Source organism: Sycon ciliatum, chromosome 4 (genome assembly GCF_964019385.1).
Source record: "Sycon ciliatum chromosome 4, ocSycCili1.1, whole genome shotgun sequence".
Classification (NCBI taxonomy): domain Eukaryota; kingdom Metazoa; phylum Porifera; class Calcarea; order Leucosolenida; family Sycettidae; genus Sycon; species Sycon ciliatum.
The window spans coordinates 4,815,123-4,836,732 of record NC_088646.1 but is presented as its reverse complement, the minus strand read 5'-3'; the positions used below and the strand labels follow the sequence as shown (position 1 = coordinate 4,836,732).

Here is a 21,610-nt window from a genome sequence, read left to right as displayed (position 1 = left end):
TACACTGTGTAGATCAAAGACAACGAGCCGCGCGCGCCACACCATGCCCCCCCCCCCCCCCCCCCCCGGTCCAGGGCGTACAGACAGTACAGTGTGGCAAAGAATGTAGCAGTGTTACCCTGCTATATCCGTACCGTGAGGATATGAGCTGATCAGCAGAGCGTGATGATGTGGTCATGTGATGATGTGGTCAGGCTTCACGCCTTCCAACTCATACCCCTACCCGAACCTTACCGCCAACTTTTCCATGGTAGACATTCGACGTAACGTCGTTGCGTGAACGATAATTCAGAGGGCAGATTTGTCGTGTTATATAGAGGGACGGGAGAGGCTAATTACTAATTAGCCATGGCATGCAATGCTTCACCAGTCTAGTCTAGTCAGGAGATAATCCACCCGACCAATACAGCACTGCACTGGACGTACATGTACATGTACAGTATCTACACCACAGCCTGCACCAGGTCACACCGGCGCAACCTTGCACGACACACTACATCGCCCGTAGCCATAATGTAGACACGGCGTGCGTACACACTACACACCATGTGCCGTGCATTGTTTCGCTTGTTACCAGTAATTCTGTTTCCAGCATGACCCGTCATTCGTCTCTCCAAGGTCACCCCGTGTCTGGCTAACCCATACAATGGAACGCGCTTTCCTGCTCTTTCTTCCCGTGTCGTTTCTGAGCTGATGCAAGTGTGACGGGAACGGTAATTCGCCGAACATCTGTTTCTAGAACAAGCTATATGTGGTGGGCAGCGCGGCCCGCTGCTAGTCTGCGCTCACTGGCGGAAAACGGGTGGAAGGCCTTTACCGGAATGTATTCCGCTGCGCAACGATCACTAGCGGATGATCTTATTCTGACTTGGTGGCATAACGTTACCAACGCGCAGTGAATCTGTACGACACCCGCTCGACGATACTGCAACAAAATTCTTCTGCAGACTTACTGCACGATCGACCATGTGCACGTCCGCAGATAGGCTTTCACTTTTCCAATGCTATCAGGTTCTGTAAGAGCCCGAACAGAAAGTCACGGAACCTTCGAATACCCAGCACACCGAATCTGTGCTAAGCATGGTGTCACTTACCAATACTAACAATAGTGGTGCTGCACTGCAATGACCAGTCCATGATGTAGACATACAGCCTGGTGCTGGTCTCGTCGTCATCGGGAAAACAGTTGATCGACATCCACTAGCAGAGGATCCTGGATGTGTTATCATGGTTGTGCGACCTTTTGCATTTTGGCTCAACCCCCGTGATGCATGTAGGCTGTAGTGTAGGGAGGGCAAGCTGGGGCTGAGAGCCAGGTAACGCTACGGTCACCATACATGTGCAGTAGGATATGTCTGTACGTATTGACTGGCCCCAGAGGCAGCCGCCAAGACCCTTCGCGGCTTCGGGACATCGCCGCACCATGTAACATAGTTCTCTCCGGCCGTCCTCGCATTGCCAGTATTCTGGTATTGGTAAACAAACTAATAAAATAGAGCGAGTGCAGAGGGCCAGGGTGGACTAGTGGCTTATGCAGCCAGCATGTGCTGCCTGAAGAAGTCGCTTTTTTCTCATTGGACAAGTGGTCGGACTGGCAGCTCTTTGTGCTGTCGTACCGTCAGAGAGGCCGATCAAGAGAGGTTAGACTAAACTGCTTGAAGATGATTTGACCTATCCGCCTGTCGCCCCTGTTGAACATGCTCACCTCTGTCAGTAATTTCGTGTTGCAACATGTAGTAGTTTTGAATCAGCTCCTGATGAAGTGGCTTTCGAATTTCCTCGCCATCCCTGTAGAATTATGGTAATGAAAGTGCAGAAAATAGCTGCAGAATTGGTTGGATTCTCTGCTATGTGCATTACTCGCGTCACGGCGAACGTATATCTGCGACTTCTAATAGTTCTATGTGTAGTGGTGTTGATTGGGCCCCGGGCAAGAACAGGCCTTTTCATACATCTAGGATTGCGAATTACTCAGCACAAGAAATGCATGCGAATCGTACGAAACCGGTTCTGACTATCCATGACAGACCGACTGCAAAATGTGAAGATCAGATAGCGCTAAAATCACCCGCAAATGGCCACACCGTGATCACTTCGGCATTTTTATGTGACCCGTAGCACGGCGCCTTTGAATACAAACAAAGCTTATAAACATTCCGGGAGGGCTCATGGTGCACTCTTGTAGATTGGAACCATTTTTGTTCATGAGATGATTTCTGGATTGAGTGCCTGTATGCGTGCTTAGAAACTTGAACTTGTGGTTCTAGCAGAAAGTTCATCCCTGTTTACATGGTTTAGGGTGTTGACCAGATGATGCTGTAAGGACTTTCTAAAATACTTCGAGAGACCATGGATGGCTGAGACGCCAGTAGCGACAACTGTACCTTCCGACTTGGACAATCAAACTTGACATTACCACCAGCAATGGTAACTTACTGCTAACCTCATCTGTCGGTAATGCATAGGTCTCAACCACGACGTCAAGCCCCTATCGGCGGTCGACGGCCTCACTGGACATCATCAAGGGAGCCGATTCCAGCCAGCAAGATTGCATCAACACACCCTTTGCTAATCCACACGTGAAGCTGAGGCAGCAGCAGATCCTCTCGGGACAGGTCACACACGGCAATGTCCTGGGGCGTACCCCAAAGCAAGGTTGGTTGAAACTGCATGCTTGCCTTGCCCTCACTGGCCCAACGTGGACAGGATCTTCCTTCAGGGGCTAATCATTCGTGCTAATTTAATCATCAATCGCTGCCTCATTAATTACCTGGTACATCAAACAAATACATGACTGCCACATTGTTAATCTGTCAATGCCTGAGCAGCATAACAAACCCTGGAAAGGAGAGACTGGGCAGCTAGCGATTGCACTCAGCAGATTTTGACTTTCCAGAAATCCGGCATGACACTTGCCACGCACTGTGCTGCATGGTCATTGTAGTTGGATTCTAATTACTTTAGCAAAACTGAGAATCACAGTTTCCAATCAATTCATAACAGAGTACAGTGATCATCTACAGTACAGCACCATTGCTACACTAAATAGGAGACAAAGAGTGGCAATTGAACAATGAGCAAATGAACAAAGCCAAACCGACACCTTTTGTAATGAGAGTTACCAGAGATGGAAAACATGTGCTCAAGGAGTGCCCAACTACTACTAGGGCCAAGTCAGTTATTCTATACTAGAATATGATGACCATACATTGGTAAGCCCGAAACCGGGTAGATCTACAAGGGAAGTTCTGCTGGATGATCTTTATCTACTTTAAAAGCATGCAGAGAAAGCCAGCAGATCGAAGACAAGTCAGACTCACGGCAATGCAGTGCCATCTATCTAGTATCTGCCTAATAGCACCACCATGTAGTGATCAGATTGCAACACCTCTCTACATATGTGTCAATGTGTGGAAGATTTCGGTTGTGTTGGAAGCTTGTTTTCTCTCTATCATGGACATAGCTGAACGACGCTCAGGCCCATATGTCTTGAAAAACGCTGTAGCGACTCCGAGATCATTGAGGGCGATTGAACCTTACTGTGGCTCACTAACAAGTTAGTTATCATCAAAGATGGGTCTTCCAGGCCCTGATTTGTAGTGACTTCATTTGCCCTACTAGTACTCTCCTCCTCAGTCTTTCCCCATTTTTTCATTCTTATTCCTTACTTGGCCATGTGGGCAAAGTTTTCTACAAGCACTAGGTAGAATGATGCATATTAGGACGTGTACTGAAGTAGCTGTTAACGTATAGCAGAACCTCTCTTGTGCGGCCCTGCCGTATCCGCACTCCCCTGCCGTATCCGCACTCCCCTGCCGTATCCGCACTCCCCTGCCGTATCCGCACTACCCTGCCGTATCCGCACTCCCCTGCCGTATCCGCACTCCCCTGCCGTATCCGCACTCCCCTGCCGTATCCGCACTCCCCTGCCGTATCCGCACTCCCCTGCCGTATCCGCACTCCCCTGCCGTATCCGCACTCCCCTGCCGTATCCGCACTCCCCTGCCGTATCCGCACTACCCTGCCATATCCGCACTCCCCTGCCGTATCCGCACTCCCCTGCCGTATCCGCACTCCCCTGCCGTATCCGCACTCCCCTGCCGTATCCGCACTCCCCTGCCGTATCCGCACTCCCCTGCCGTATCCGTACTCCCCTGCCGTATCCGCACTCCCCTGCCGTATCCGCACTCCCCTGCCGTATCCGCACTCCCCTGCCGTATCCGCACTCCCCTGCCGTACCCGCACTCCCCTGCCGTATCCGCACTCCCCTGCCGTATCCGCACTCCCCTGCCGTATCCGCACTCCCCTGCCGTATCCGCACTCCCCTGCCGTATCCGCACTCCCCTGCCGTATCCGCACTCCCCTGCCGTATCCGCACTCCCCTGCCGTATCCGCACTCCCCTGCCGTATCCGCACTCCCCTGCCGTATCCGCACTCCCCTGCCGTATCCGCACTCCCCTGCCGTATCCGCACTACCCTGCCGTATCCGCACTCCCCTGCCGTATCCGCACTCCCCTGCCGTATCCGCACTCCCCTGCCGTATCCGCACTCCCCTGCCGTATCCGCACTCCCCTGCCGTATCCGCACTCCCCTGCCGTATCCGCACTCCCCTGCCGTATCCGCACTCCCCTGCCGTATCCGCACTCCCCTGCCGTATCCGCACTCCCCTGCCGTATCCGCACTACCCTGCCGTATCCGCACTCCCCTGCCGTATCCGCACTCCCCTGCCGTATCCGCACTCCCCTGCCGTATCCGCACTCCCCTGCCGTATCCGCACTCCCCTGCCGTATCCGCACTCCCCTGCCGTATCCGCACTCCCCTGCCGTATCCGCACTCCCCTGCCGTATCCGCACTCCCCTGCCGTATCCGCACTCCCCTGCCGTATCCGCACTCCCCTGCCGTATCCGCACTCCCCTGCCGTATCCGCACTCCCCTGCCGTATCCGCACTCCCCTGCCGTATCCGCACTCCCCTGCCGTATCCGCACTCCCCTGCCGTATCCGCACTCCCCTGCCGTATCCGCACTCCCCTGCCGTATCCGCACTCCTCCCTCAACCGGGCACACGCAGGCGGGTGCAGTCAAATCCTGCGAATTTCTTCCTTTTCGCTGCAATCAGCTTAAAAACTGTTTTACTGTGAAAGAGATCAGAACCCTCGGAGCTTACCATGCATGCTTGTGAATGGTATAGAACTGGGGCTAGCGAACGAAGCTGAAGAGAATTACTTTGTCATTATCCATTGTGGGTGTAGTTTATTTCTGCGGCTATGGAGAATTCTGAGGTGTGGGCGTGCCAAGGCACCGGGAATAGGAAAGGCTTTACTGTACTTTTAAAAGCACTGTGTAAACAGCCTTTTAAAAATAGGCGTTGAGTTTCCGGAAACAACAGAAGCACCGAAAAGGAGAAGGTAGTGTCTGTGATGCAAACCGGATGAGGTTGACAGGACATGGACTTGTAACACTGGATGGACCCCACTGGAAGGTGGGCTGGTACAACTGCGCTTCAAGGAAATCAACATGATTGTATAAACACGAATCACACGCGTAGCCCATGCGATTACATTTCCTGTCCACTCAGTACAGGAAATCCTACATGGCGTCTGATCGAGAGGCTTCAAAACTATTCCGGAGAGATGGTCAAAAAGTAAAAACAAACTCGGTGTTCTAAGAGAAGCTAATCAGCATGATTACCCCATCTTCCAGCCTGGGCATACTCTTTACAGCATGGTGAGGATGTGGCTCTTTTCATGCAAGGGCGGGTCTCAGATTTCAAGGCTGATTATTCCAGTAACCTAATCGACTGTGTCTCCAGGAGAAAATATTATCAATCAAGTCTAGTATTTCATGAGATCTTAGTTGGAATATCCAGAAGTGTGGACTTGTGTATATCACCTTTCCAGGCTATAATGATGTTTGCTCTGCTTAAGTGACAGCAGAGAGGAAATGTGTATTAGCTGGCTGATTTGTTTTCTTCGTAGCAGTGCAAGTGTTGTTTGTCATTACACGTTGTATATGGCACAGCGCCTGGACTGTTAGACTTTGCTGAGGAACGACTGTACTGCCAGCGTACAATGGTGATGGTCCTCTTCAGATTTCAGTTTTCAAGCACTCCGAGTGTTAGTCGTAACAATGAGTACAGTCAGCAGGGCATTGTAGAAAGACTCCCTTGACACCCGATCGAGGATTGGGGTCACGGTTCGTGTCAGGCAGAGGCTGACCAAGTATCACCCTCCGAAAGACTAGTTATATAATGGTTTTCTTGCCGGAATGAAAGCATCCAACATGATGCCACTGCTTAGTTCACAGCAGCAATGCTCAGCATCTTTCTTCTTGCTCACACTGTACTCTCAAAAAGAGAGGAATGAGTTTTGCAATGCAGTCCACAGTTGCTGTGTGTAGCGTTGGTCAAAGCAAACTCTATAGAAAACGGCAGTATTCTGACGTCCTTCTAGAGTTTTAGTTAGTCCTGTGCTGCAGCTGTTGTTTGTGGACAGTTTCATTATTTGTAGTTCAATATCACCTGCCAAAAGGCATTGACTCAACAATGTGGATGCTCCCAGTGAGTTCAACTATATAGGTGATTTTAAGTATGCTCGTATGCTTGAAGGAGTTGCTACATATGGCATGCAAGAGAGTATGTGTAGCATGACCATTCTGTTTCACCCACTACATGGCATGTCACCCTAGCCTCAGGCAATGCGTCATGGTGTGAGAGTTGTCCTGCTGGCTGTCGCCGTGGGCAGTGGCAATGCCTTCGGGAGGCCTGTAATGCTTCAGGGAAGGAAAAGTTAGTTATCGAGGAGGACTGTTGTTCTATAACTATACGGCATGTCGGCTGCTTTGTGTGTTGACTCACTTCCAGGTTGTTCCATTGGTTGGCACATTACAGGAGAGTGGTAGTGTGTGCCAGGCAGGCACAGCTTTCACCGACAGTAGTGCTGCAGTCGTCAACCAGTCCAGGTAAGAGCCAAGCTGCTGTGCACTGTGTGCACAACTGCACAACTGCACATGCATGATCATAATGCTGCCTCTGTATGTGCATTGTGTTTTGTATTGTATTGTGGGTGTGTTTCGTGTTGTGTGTGTGCTGTGGGTGCATTGTGTGTGAGTGTGTGTGCACAAGACAAGTACCATGTTCATTTGAAACATGGTGTATACATGTAAGACCATTTTCATCTGCTAGACTCATTGCCACAGCATACACGTTAGGCCTAATACACGGCCATCAATGAAACTTACATACCGTCTCTGTATTGTTCACAACCAGCTCTTGGGGGGGGGGGGGGGGACAGCACTTCTGGTCAGTGGGTGGGCAATTTTGAAATAGGAGTTGTGTAAGCTGGCATGTATGATAGTTGTGACCATGTAGTTGGTAAGTAGAATCACTTACTTCCCCCTAAAAACACAGTTAAGATCAGGTTACTGTTGTAAAGGAGACCGAACGTGAACAACAAATTGTGATGAAACGAAAAAGACTGTTAGCGCTCACAACCCCGGAGTTTCTCCTTTGAACTGTGACTTGTCGGAGTGACCATTGGCTTATGACTGCTGACAGTCACGTTCGTACTTAGACTAGACAACTCAGCACCTACTATTCGGAGCATTAACTCCCATTCGTGTGCGAATGTCGGACATCCTGCATTCTGGTCATTGCATTCTTCACAGTGGCAACAGTGTTACTCTTCCAGTGTTCTGTGTCACTGCCCCCCCCCCCCCCTCCTGGGGACATATAATAGACAACGTCCCAACCACTAGCGCAATGCAGAGGAATTTTCTGCAATTCTTTCCAGAGTCCGACATAGGCACGATGCTACATTTCTTGCAAAGTAGTTGTCATCTTGGAAGGCGTCTGATTAACGGACGCCAAAGCATCATTACCCCTGCTACATGGAACACGTTTTGGTTCGAGCTGTCACAAAGCCCTTCGGACGCAGTTGGGGGGAAAGGATATCATCTTTCACATCCTTCTCCACCAGAAGTAGGACTTGGTTTGGGGCATGGGGGCAGTGAGGTCAGTGCCTTCCATACTTGAACCTTAGCCACTGTGTGATAGGCTTGTTTTATGCAGTGAAAGGATTGATAGGATAGCAATGGGGGTGCTGGATGGAATGAGAAGTTGTTGGTGGGGCACGCAGGCTGATGTCAGGCAGGCTAGTTTCTAGCTGCTTTCTCTGAGTGAGGTGTGTCACCCAGCATGGGCTGTGGGAGTGTAACCACATCACAATGCATGTGGACCTTGCCTTCGTGCCTCTGAGATTGTTCTGCTGGATTGCCAGACGCCATTAGGCAGGGCATCGCAGCATGAGGTGGAGGGGGGGGGGGCACAATATCGGCTCTTATCTTCCTCCTTCCCATGATTGTATGCGGCTTTGTCGACGGTCATTGTTGAGTTGTTGAGGGATCGAATAATCAGGCATTGTTCAATGGAAAGCTCCTTTGATTACTTTCAAAGTAGAGTGATAGAGGTTGAACATACAGCCACCACACCCAGCTAGAAATGGCTCCATCAGGTGGAACTATTCAAAAACCCGTCACTGGTCACTTTCACGGGATATTTGATATTGGAGTGATGGACACGGGGCTGGGCACTAGAAACGTCATCCTACAGAGGATTGTGCTCGTACTTGAGTCTCGATTTCCGCTTCGTTGTTGGTTCACTGTTCGGAAACACACTTGTTGCTGTGTTCCATGCATTATGTGCTCATAACAGCATGAACTGGTGGTCATTTATCCCTACCCTGCCTGCCCCATCGACCTACTGATAAACCAATTTCATACAAAAGTTCTAGTAGGCGCACCTTTTCCGCTTCATTGCCCGCAAACAGTCGTATGTACAATGACAGCTTCCTGTGGCTAGGTTCTCTCTCCCTCTCTCTCTAGCTGTGGTGAAAAGGTGTGAGGTAATACTTCAAGCTTGGTATTTCAGCTATCTGACCTTCCAATTTCAATTCCTGAAATATTTCTAGTCACCATGCTCAGAAACCGGTAAACTGACATGGAATAGGTATCAGTACTATCTCGTACGAGTACCTACCATTAACCCCGCTGGAAGAGCTCTTTTCAACGCAGCATCCGCACCTAGTACTGTTGCCTGAAGTATCTGTATTGGTATTTCTAAATTATAATTGCGCACATCATCCCATGGCTGCCAGTAGTACGGTATGCAGATCTATTGGGCGTCAGGGATATGCATTCAGTCTAAACTTCGTAGAAACCCATCCCGATAATGCATGGCTCCCTTTCCGAGGAATGCCCGCCATAGTGCGAGTACGCTGGGAGCAGTCTTGCGACAATCCATCCGTCGGTGGCAAATCGAGGGATGCGGCTGTGCTGACACCACAGGACGTGGATTCACAATGTGATTGTTTGCGTCAGTCTTGTAACCGGGCTTACTGACCCAGCTAGCTGCAACAGACCATCGAGAATGCATGGGTAAACAGTGCGTGTTGGTACATGAGTAGCAAATCTCAGCTTGATGCGCGGTTATACTTACAACTGCCATTGTAATGTGATCGTCTGACATGACAATGTCCTTCGACACCGCAGTCCAGTGCTGTCCTGATCATGTTGGTGGATATGCTTGCGTGCTGTGGGACAGTACGCAGCGGGGAACATCCGCCAACATCTTCGCGCCAAGTTTTGCTTTGGTAGTTGGTCACTGTAGGAGTGCGCAAACGGGCAGTCCAAGATCAGAAAGTGTGAAGTCTTGAGCGTGTTTGCTTATCCATACTTTGACAGCTTCTCCATGGGGGATATCGCAGCAAAGAACGCTGTGCCAGCGTATTGTTTACGTACATGTCGCAATTCAACTTGGTCACGGCTTGTCAGAGGAATATTCCCTGGTGTGCGTCAGACTTGAGATTAGGTTCAGTCTAAAACAAGTTCCTTGTATGGGACAGCATTGTTGCCGCTGATTGATAAAACATGGAACAGTCGGTGTTTACCCTGATCAGTGTGGGTGTGCCAGGTTCCACAGATAAATAATTCACCCTGATAATGAGTAGGAGATAACGCTTGGGTGCATAGTTCAGTACTGTTCAGTACCAGAAAGGATTGGAATTTTTGGATGAAGTTAGGCAGCCTGGATAATGATTCTTTTGTACGGAGTGTGTCGAATTTGCAGCTCCTCGATTTCAATGAACCGGCCATGAATCGAGTCACCTCTCTTTGTCCAAGAGGTGTTCGCCAGTTTAGGCTTCTGTTTGGTAGTCGAGCTATGACTCATGATAATGCACATTCCTGCGTTGTTAGGACGATGCTAAACAAAAACTTGGTATTCTGGTGTCGTTATGACGGTTCCCTAAAAGCACTAGATGTAAATTTACCTTTTTTGTTCTATTCTGATGGTGTGCACTTTGAGATGTTGGTGTGGAAAATAGCTTTGCCGGCTGGTTGAGAGTTGAGACGAGTGAGTACTACTACTAGTAGCTTGAAGTTCTCCTAGACTGGCTGGAGCCGCAACACAGATCATGTGAATTTGCCCTGTGGCTACGAGGTAGCACACGTGTCAGTGGACATCAGGAAGAGAACAAAGACATTGATGCATGTGTCCGGCCGGTCTCAAGCAAAGAGTAGCTGGCCACCAATGGCCACACGCCATCACGTCTCAATTAATGCGGAGACAAGACTTTCAGCTGCGTCGCTCACCAAGTGCAGTGGAATTCGGTAAAGGCGCTGGTACTTGTTCGGCACTGCAGAGCGCAACTGAAACGCTAGCTGCAGAGCAGCTGTAGCTCACTTGTTACAAGATCTCACAGAGGGAACGCAGCGTACACACACAACACTTGAAACCAAACAGTTGACTCAACTCCTGATCTGCCAGTGCTGCAACTACAATTGCACCGGACAAAAGTGATGGGGGCTGCTTCAGTTTCTTGCGTAGGCATCCACTTTGCCGGGAAGTGGCCAGGCAAGTGCCTCTACTTGTAGTTTGTTACCAGCCGTGACAAAAACTCCGGTTACCAGCTTGTAGGTGTGACTGAGGGCACTAACCAGTCACAGAGAAGTGCCCGGCCGCCTTGATCTTACTGTGCGTACATAGACTTGTGGGGTGCGTACGCATAGCTACCCTGAACATGTCAGTGACATAAGCGCTGGTGGCCAGTGTTCCCTCCTGTGTTCCCTGGTGTTGGAAAGTTCACTGTGGGCATGCATGCATCAATCCCTTTGCCACTCCTGCTGCATATTTGGCCACATTCAGTGAGAATCACAAAGGGCTTGCCGATTATGCAAAATCACCCAATATCGAATGTCGGGTCACGATGATGAGCCCACGGTTACCCCAGTACATGCACATGTGTGATACCACTCCTAGACAAAACCACTCTGTGCTATAAATGCCTTGGACAGGTCTTGGCTGTCTGCCATCTGCTTGCAACTCAATTTTATCCCAAAGGCAATATTGCAAGGGAGGAGAATAAATGAAGGTGGCGACTTTCAAACACCTGGTGCTTCATTCAAGATAAGGCTCGCCGGTGACGACCACATGCTTATCTTCCTGGTGGTTTTGAAGAACTGTACAGGTGATTTCTGCAATACATGATGAGCTGAGAAAGTGTGTCGCTACACCTAATTATTATTCACGGTAAATTGGTGCCTGGAGCCTCCGTAGAACTACAGCAAAGAGTAAGAAGTTCTGGTCTGGAGGCTCCCCAAAGTTTGACTGTGTGTATTTACAAACTATTTTCTAATTTCCTTGACTAACCAGGGACTCTAACCTGTCGGCACCAGCAGCAGCAACAGCAGCACTATCTCTTCATCCGATGGTTACAATGGCGGCTGCTGTACCCCAGGCAAGGTACATCAACCGGCCAGAGTACGGTGCTGGGACGGGAGCAGTCAATGTGGCAGCAGCCAGTGGAGAGATTATACCAGCACAGCAGCTAATGCAAGCCGCCAACATCATCAGCCCCGTTGCCCAGGCAACCGCAGCACACGTAACCAGGACTACGCACGCCGCATCCTATCCGGTCTACCAGAGCAGTGGCCAGCAAACTATGGCGTATATTCCTGGTGCCATTCAAGGTCAGACGATGAGTGGACAAGCAGAGACCCAAACAGCAGGTATAGTTAATTCCTCACCTACGTGTTGTCCGTGCCCCTTTTACTAGGCTTTTAGAACATGTGTGCTGGGTCCGCGTGCGGACTGCGCAGGTTGCGACCTATCACGCATGCGTGCATTTGTACACATTCTTGTTTTGTGCCTGAAACGTCTTGCCAAAAAACTGGAGGTGTCTGCCCTCAACGGGCATCCTCTTGAGCTACAACCACACTTGGTAGAAAAAGTGTATATCAGCAACACTCTGGTAGAAGGCGGCAAGGAAACAGATGTGACATCCCAAATGATCCTCGTATGGTTCAGCAAGCCGAGAACATGGTAAAACCAGGTTAATGTTATTCAGCCTTTGCTCCTGCTTCCTGATGCCGCATGGGAACTGTTTTGTGTGTGAGCAAGTTTCTGCCATTGTAAGTTATCAATGTTGCTCCTCTGTTGCACCACTGTTGCACGTAGTCTGGTTGTTGACCCCATTTGCTCGCGTTGTGTCGTCGATTGTGAGCACAACCCTCCCTTGATCCAGTCCACTTTGGCTAAGGGAATGAGAGAAAGCGGCGCTTGCACCAATACTCAGTGTGCATGATTGTAGTTTGTTCATGGCATCCATGTTACCCTCTCCACCTGCAGCAGTGCCATACCAGCAAACACAGACGACTGAGCAGTACCCAACGTCATCGTATTCCACATCGGGAGCGACCGCAGTACCTGTGACTGGCCAGTGGACTGCGTCTCAGCAAGACACAACTGTGGCTATCGGGTCAATGGCATATCAAACTCCTCCACAGGAGCAGGCGCAAGCGCAGGCCACGTGCTTTGTCTGGCCTATGCCGGGCAGTGGACAGGTCGCACAAACCTTCACCAGGACTGATGTGCACCCACTGCACCACCACCACCACCACCACCAGCACCAGCAGCACCAGCAGTCGTCACAACAGCAGCCAGAACATCAACAGCCACAACAGCAACAGCAACAACCACAACAGCCGCATCAGCAACAACTGATGTCACAGCAGCAGCAGCAACAGCAGCAGCATGCAGATGTTAGTGCCTCTTCTGTTGTAACCGGTGGTGGTCTTGGTACAGCTGAGTCTGTTGGTCAACTTGCACAATCTACAATTGCATCTCCACTAGTTGCCCCTCTGGTAAATTCTCCCGAGCAACAGCATTCTCCAGCTGGTGAGAAACTATTTGAAGAATCATTGGTGAAGCGCCGCCATCTTGCTCAACCCTCGGAGAGTGACAGGAGCCAGAAACTGTCGGACGCAAGTGAAGTCATGTCCCCGCAGCGATACAGTCTTGCACATGTCTCGGCCATTTACCACCAGCATCATCAACAGCAGCCCGCACAACACACATCAACCACTCAGCCGTCGCCGATGAGAACATACTTTCAGGGATACACGCCTACACCAGTGTATGGCTCCTCAACACCAGTCGTGCCCGTGGCCAACCCAGCACAGCAGGTAAGGAAACCTTGAGGTTATAGCATGCTACACCTCATTTTACCTTACTGTCTCAATGTTTTACTGCCTCCATGTCGTAGCATTACCAGTATTCGATCATAAGCTGCCGAGTCCATCATAAATATGATATCTGGATGCCCAAATGTGCCCCTTGGAGGAAACAATTGTGTCAAATATGGTTGAACCATGTGTGGTTGAAACTGAGTGAGGGGTTCTTGTGTTTGTTTTGAGCCAGGAGAGCATGTTGTTACGCACTATGCATCCATTGGTCTGCACTTACCAACTTTCATTGGCCTTGGTGCTCACTGATTTGCTGATGTTCACAGCACCAGGTGTCAGTCTACCCGTTAGCAAGTCAGCAAACTGCGGGTGCAGTTCAAACTCTTCATGCCGTTCCAACTGCGCCGGGATACAGACACGCCACGACTGCCAGTGGTGCAATGCAACAAGCCACCGGTCTCAACCCGGTCACAACGACGACGTGCTACCATCCCGCACCGTACCTCATCACTCCAAACACTCCGCCGTACCAGGTACGCGACGTGCGTGTATCACCGACCTCACCGCTGGTCCAATCAGACACGTACGCGGCCACTGGTACAATGCCCCTGCAACACCAACATGCACACCATCACCAGCTGCATCAGCACCAGCCGCACCAGCACCCGCATGCGCAGGGCATGCGAATGCACACGCTCGACTCCGGGCGGCCACGCCGAAGGAAGTCGCAGCCTGTGGATGATGGCGATCCCGGCAGAGTGAGTTACGCTGTACTCAACATTGTCTTTACACGTTTGAAGTGTGCTCTGTGCATTGCATAACATGTTGCACAAACAGCACTAAGTTCTCCAATTTTGCTATGCCCAGTGACATTGCCGCATAATGAGAAAAAGAAACTACCCCGTGATATTGCGATCACCCAGCAGAAGCCCGGGATGATCCTGCATACATACTGAGCATCATGCAGCTAACAGTTAGCTCCATATTGGTTTACATCACACATCTTGTCAATCTGTAGAGTATGCACCGCGCACATCGCCGGACTATGATTACTTGAAGTATGATGTCGTCGACGTTACATCAATGGAATATGTACCATGCACCTTAACATGTGATGATGTCACAAAATATGCACCATGTCATGCACATGACCAAACGATGATGTAATGAAATGACTGTGTGTCATGGTTAAACACATAAACAGAACATGAGGGTATGGAGTAACCTCTATAACCTATTTGAATTCTAGTACACTTGCATAACTAATTCTAGTACACTTGCATAACTCTGATGGCCCGGGCACAGCATGACATGCACAGTGTTTGCTCTGGCTTCTGTAGAAAATCTTCATCTGGGACCTTGACGAGACGCTGCTTCTGTACAGTTCACTCTTGGACGGTTCTTTTGCCAAGACCATGGACTTGGTAAGCATCTACATGTACATGTACATGTATAATGGAAGTGATATAATTATGAGGAAGTGATGTTTGAAGTTTTTAAATGTTTTATAGCCAGCGGTACACAGCTTGTGCCAGGTCTGAAACGCTCTGGCTTTACCCGTTGTTCCTGGGCCTGTGTGTGATCTACAACCTCCTCTGTTAGGCTGTGACAATCTCATCAGGTCACTGAACGTATTACACAGTCAAACATAAAAAAATTCATAGTGCAGGCTGATTACAGTCGAACGTCATAGCTTGATTCTCTTTGAATGGTACTTCTTCTATAAAACAATGTACAAGAAACCTTCAGGAAACATGTACCTCACTGAGAGGAAATAAGCATCATGTTCTATTACAGGCCATAGTTTCACTGATGGGGGCCAGCCTTATTGGCTTCAACAGCCACCTGCATATCTGCAGCATTACAATGATTTTAATCATTGTAAAACACATCTTCACTTTCACCGTGACATCATTTGTATAACCTCGATGTGTTTCTGTGGCATTGCCGGTGTGCTTCACTGCGCCTTTAGGACTGCCACCGCATGGATCACCTTGGAAGGACTCTAGAAAAGCTTATCTTTGCTCTGTCGGACAGCTCTTTCTTCCTCAAAGACCTGGAGGTAAGCGACCTGGTGTGATTGGTAGTTCGTTGGGTATACTGCACCGATAGACCTTGCTTGCTGTTATCAAAGGTATCCGTATGGGCGAGGAAAACGGGTAACTGAACTGCACTCTGAGTGTTAGCTGAGGGTACCGGGTAGGGCTGAAAGGCAGTACTCTGAGTGTTAGCTGAGGTCAGTGGGTAAGGCTGAAAGGCAGTACTCTGAGTGTTAGCTGCAAATCATGGCCACTATCCTTGGCCAGGTAGAGGAGGGAAGTAGCGAATTGCCGAGGACCAGAAAAGCAAGATCAGACTATGCAGTCACACTTTCACCACACATGTACTTCCTCCGCCCAGGCAAAATTTTCGCTTATCTCCTTCAGCCCAATGACAGGTGTCTGGCAGCAATTTTTGCATCTTGTGCACTTCACCATCCCACAAATCTGCTGGTTCAGGCGTACCAGTTCCAAACAAGTCGGCGAAGTCGGCAAAGAGTAAAGAAACGCCTAGAGAAGAGCGCGTTGAATGCGAGTGACCTGGTAAAAAAGACACGAAGTCAGTCACTGATCAAGGTGGGTGCTGCTAGAGTGCCACTGGAGTACAGAGCAGAGGTGTCATGTTGCAAAAAGCCAGCGTGTTTCATTGCATCCGGCACAAGATGTGTGTACGGTAAAAATGCTTCTGAGTCGTTAGGAGCCGTTCTGAGAACCTGGAATGTATCAGTAAAAAGTGTAAAGATAAGCGAAAATTTTGCTTGGGCGGAGGAAGTACTGTGTAGACAGTATGTGTAGCTGAGTGTAGCAGAGACTAACTGCTTCAGTCGAATCCAGAACAGCCACTTGCAGTGCAGGTGTCCTCGAAAGTACTATATAATTATTGGCTACTGTGTGTGCCTCTCTTCCAGAAATCTGACCAGTGTCACATTGAGGATGTTGTTCAAGATGGAACGGTTGTAGATCTACGGTGAGGTGGTGAATACTAGTACAGCATGTAATTTTAGGTGTGCTTATTTGGTGACCAGCCTACCCTTCGTAAGCAGTGCATACTCTAGAACCTTTTAGGTGTAATCTAAATTTAGGTGCCTGGTTTCTCCACCGAAATTACCGAAATAAAAGTTTCACCGAAATAGACGTGTTATACACAGTACATGCATGCACACTTGCGTGCCTTTATCCAATTGCACTGGATGCGTGAGCAGGCCATCAGGCAAGATTTCCCTTTCACTGGTGTGCCTTGCTTCCCGGGTGCACTAAGTTTTGGCACGCATGCCACAGCTCACATGGTTATGCATGTGAAAATGGCGGCATTACTTGATTTATGATCCAGTGAATGCACTTCATTATGTGAAGCATTCAGATAAAGCTTCTGAGAGCATACCCTGGCAGAACTCCAATTATAGTTGCTATAAAGGTCTCCATTTTGAACTTAGAAGTTGCGACTTCGGCGGTAACAGTCATGAAGTTGGTTGCTCCAACGAAAGCGGAAGGTGCGACGTGCTCCTCGTGTGCTCCGGATGGCAGTCGTGAGTCAGTCAAGTGTCAAGTTCGGCAAGAAGCGTGTGCTCCTCGTTGGAGCAACCAACTTCATGGTCTCCATTTTGTTACTCCTTTTAAGTATGACGTTATCACTGGGTGTTGATCACCTAAAGCCATGGCATATGTCTTCTACTTTTTTCTCTCTTTTTCTATTGCCTACTAAATATGGTCACCAGTAGATGTACACACTTCTAATAGTTCCTATGCGAATTCCTTTGTGCATTTTGTGCAGGGATTATGACTTTGCAAATGATGGCTTCACACCAACATCGCCCGAGGCATCCGGGGAAATGGAGGCAGCCGTCCAGCAGCAATGGTACCGGCAGCTAGCCAATCGTTACTTGCAGATACAGAACACATGGAGCCGTGCAAGGACAACAGCACTGACAGGTATGCAGGCACGTGTAGTACATAGGGTATTGATTAGCCGGGTGTGTGACAGTCATGCAACACACAACTCAATGGACTAATAATGCCCATACTTGGAGATATATGACTGTGGGACCGTGTATGGACGAAATACATGTACGTGTGGGACGTTTGTCTCTGTCTGTTTCAACCTATCTGTCTCTCTCTCTCTCTCTCCTCTCTCTTTCTCTCTCTCTCTCTCTCTCTCTCTCTCTCTCTGATTTCTTAGATCTGTTGCCAATGGACCAGGTAAAGGAGAATGAACAGTTACAGCAAGAACTTGATCAGAATGCAGAGAGTTGGCATCGAACTGTACTGAGGTGTCTTGCACTCATTAGTTCAAGGTAAGGGAATGATGATAGTTGGTCACTTGCAAGTCCACGCCTGGGTCAGTTGCATATTCATCATGGCCAGTGGCATGTTCACAAGCATATGCCAGTGAAGTTTTGTTGGTAGTGTTCAACTCTCATGCAACGCCCTGGTCGTCACTTACAGCAAGACGAGGTGGGTTGGGGAAGGCATGAATTAGTATTGGAGAGAATGACGAGGGAAGAGACAACCAAACGATTGACGACATGATGAAACAGGACTGGGAGAAAGACCGTGTGTGCCTGCGTGTGGAGAGAGAGAGAGAGAGAGAGAGAGAGAGAGAGAGAGAGAGAAAGCGAGAGAGCGAGAATGAGAGAGAGGGAGAGAGAGAGAGAGAGAGAGAGAGAGAGAGAGAGAGAGAGAGAGAGAGAGAGAGAGAGAGAGAGAGCGAGGGAGGGAGGATGGGAGAGAGATATTTAATATCCACGTGTTCTGTAGACGATATGACTATTAGGTTTTATTGATTGAAGTGCCTGAGCCACTTCAGAAGAATATAGAATATTCGTTCGTTCGCCAAAGCAATATTCCAGGGAAAATTCGTTCGAAGAAAACATCATTTGTTGCATCACTGCTGAGATTGACTGACTAGGAGGACAAAGTCTAATCATCAACAACGTACTTTCAGTTCAAGCGTCAAAGTCGGCATGATCTAACTACGATACTTGAATGTAGTGAGCTGTGTGCGCTTACCAAGTCCTACTTGAACGTAGTGAGCTGTGTGCGCTTACCAAGTCCTACTTGAACGTAGTGAGCTGTGTGCGCTTACCAAGTCCTACTTGAACGTAGTGAGCTGTGTGCGCTTACCAAGTCCTACTTGAACGTAGTGAGCTGTGTGCGCTTACCAAGTCCTATTTGAACGTAGTGAGCTGTGTGCGCTTACCAAGTCCTACTTGAACGTAGTGAGCTGTGTGCGCTTACCAAGTCCTACTTGAACGTAGTGAGCTGTGTGCGCTTACCAAGTCCTACTTGAACGTAGTGAGCTGTGTGCGCTTACCAAGTCCTATGCAACTATAGTACATGTATTTGATTTCCTTGCTGTCCTTTGTACGTGAACATATCTGCCGTCTAGGTCAAACTGCAGCAATGTGGTGGTGTCTAGCTGTCACTTCGTGCCCACGCTTAGCAAGTTGCTGCTGTACGGCATGGCGCCTCACTTCCCGCTGTCCGGAGTGTACGGTTCAGCATCTTGTGGTGAGTTAGCTGAGAGGTAGGCTGACCATTGTATGGATAGTGCATGCATGAGTCAACTGGGTGCGGTGTGAGTCAATCATGCTGTACCTGCACAGTGCATTCTCAGTATGTACGAAACCTGAAGTCACTGGCATTCAATCATGTGCATAAAACCATATGCAGCGTTTGAATTGACCAGCACGAGTCATAAAATTATAGTCTTAGCCAGTTTGGTTTGCAGTAGTGCTGGACTACTAGTATGTGGGTTTCATGATCGCATCTGTGTTGCCTTGTGTCTGCTCATTGTTTGTGCGTCACTCTCGGTCATGTTCGACACAGGGAAAGAGGCATGCATTGAGAGAATCAAGGCACGCTTTGGAGGCAAGTGCACCTACTTGGTCATAGGCAATGGCGGAGAAGAGGAAGCAGCGAGTCGCAAGGTATGTATGTTGTCAATGTGCCTGTGTGCTACCAGTGTGTATGGGCCCAGCCCCCGCGTGGTACCAGTGTGTATGCCCCCCCCCCCCCCCCGCGTGTTACCAGTGTGTATGGGCCCAGCCCCAGGTGTTACCAATTGTGTATGGTCCTGGCACAATGGCTCGATGCTTACAGTATACATGCAGTTCTAGAAGTACTGGGGCCGGGAGAAAACACTTCCCTGGTCTGTTGGTGGGGTAACTGGTGATTGAGACGGTACAGACTCCAGGCGTGGTGAACACAGGGCCAATTTGTGACTCTGAATTTCATGCGAAAATCGCTCACCAGCCAACAGACTGTTCTAGCATGTCCAGCTGACTCTGTCCTTTGTGATACCTTGTAGCATTCATGGCGCTATCAACACTATCAACACTATCAACACGCGCTCATGGTCTGATTAGTTTACAGTATCTTCTTTCTTCTCACGAGCTCACAGACTGAATGTGTATGTTTTGGTGTGTCCACTCTGGTTTGCCATATATCTGATCTTCTCTGTCGCAGCTTGACCTGATATTCTGGCCAATTCGCAAAGTGTCCGATCACCAAGCGCTTCTGCAGGCACTGTCGCTGGAGCACATGTAGCAGCGGAATGAGCTCCGCTGAACTGCACGGTAACCGCATAAGAATCAGGAGTCCTTGGGCAGCACCAGGAAGGCAGCACAATAGCTGCATGATAATGTAACAAGAGCCGCAACACACCGTACGGTAGTATTGCAAAAGCATATAGACGCAAGCAATCATGGAGCATCATCATGCAGCACATATGAATCGCCAAATATAGCAACGACATTGACTCTGCTCAAGCTTGAAACGGCAATGTATTAATTTATCCTATCCCAATTGGCGTGGCATCCTGCAACAGCCAAACATACGATTATATTGTGGAAATAATTCATCGTTTCGTAACAGCATAAAAGTATTCTCTTCGTTTAGGTCTGTTTTCAGATTGTATTTATTTCCTTTTCCGAGGCTGTAATTATTTTTAACCAGTGTACTAAATTATAGGAATTTAGGCCGAGCATTCGTTTAACAGATAGGGTTATTTTGATCGCACTTCTCCCAGCTGCAAAGTATCGCTATATCGCTTTCAATGGTAAAAATAATGAATTATTTGAAGGAGATACTAGTAATCGGGTAGCGACTTCTATCTGCGATGATTTCATAGGAAACTTGTCAAATCAGTGGAAAGCGTGATCTCCGGTGCGGAGAGAAACCAACTTTCTAGAATCATTTGAAATCAAAATCAATCATTGGAGGTACATGCATGCATGTATTCTCACTTCACACAGTCAGTGCCAACCTAGGGTACGTAGAGGTCAGAAATGTTAGACTAGAATAGTACTAGCAACTGCTACTGCTAGCAGGTCAGCGGTGTAGTGAACCAGCTACATCTACTTGAATAACTCGAGCTAGCACTGCCGTAGTACCCAAGACTTAACTTCCCAAGAGTAGACCTCTACACAATGCAAAGCAGTTACATGTAACGTAACCATGGTAACCCCACCGTCATTACTGCCGTTAAAATAGTAGATCAATCTGACATGACGACATGTGGACTTCGCAGGACATACTGTTGTACTTGTACTTTTTTAAGTTGTAGCCTCATACTCATAGTCATACTCATACTCATACTCCTACTCAGGGAGGCTTTTACGACTCCCTGGTCTTACTCATACCGGTACATAACATTAACAGCCATTGTCTCTGTCAACTAAACGGAGTGTTGCCAGTGTTGGGGGGAATGGTGGATGGTACATGTAATACTAATGCTGTAATCATGGTAATGCCACTGATGGACTGGTGATGATCATACAGATGGATATCGATAGCTTCCTAGCTACAGCCTGGAGTCGTGGAGAGCTAGCTAGCTAGCTACAGACTGTCAGTAGACTCGTACGCCCAAGAACGTCCAGGCTGGAAATCTAAGAACGCCCCAGCCTGGATTTAAGAACGAGCTCCAAGATTTTTAAGAACTGAATCAAGTCCGTCCTGAAAGGGTTTAAGAACGCGACATTTTCTTGTTCGAGTACACGAAAAACAAGTCCGCAACCACAAACTCTTGTCGGGTCCTCGCGAAAACATCACCCATGTAC

General features: G+C 48.8%; 1 protein-coding gene across 2 annotated transcripts; it reads left to right on the top strand.

The window, feature by feature from the left end:
- Positions 1–6,294: 6,294 nt before the first annotated feature.
- Positions 6,295–21,233, top strand: LOC135814046 (eyes absent homolog 3-like). 2 transcript variants are annotated; one of them, XM_065327099.1, is made up of 13 exons: positions 6,295–6,556; positions 6,860–6,957; positions 11,705–12,060; positions 12,680–13,515; positions 13,842–14,273; positions 14,856–14,939; positions 15,488–15,577; positions 16,463–16,521; positions 17,326–17,483; positions 17,731–17,845; positions 18,940–19,061; positions 19,380–19,480; positions 20,019–21,233. In XM_065327099.1, the coding sequence occupies exons 1-13, from the start codon at positions 6,542–6,544 to the stop codon at positions 20,097–20,099; spliced, it is 2,547 nt and encodes an 848-aa protein (XP_065183171.1). In that variant the 5' UTR covers positions 6,295–6,541; the 3' UTR covers positions 20,100–21,233. The 2 variants fall into 2 exon arrangements, with proteins under 2 accessions (XP_065183171.1, XP_065183172.1); XM_065327100.1 differs by lacking the exons at positions 6,295–6,556; positions 6,860–6,957 and adding an exon at positions 10,786–11,622.
- The last annotated feature ends 377 nt before the right edge of the window (positions 21,234–21,610 follow it).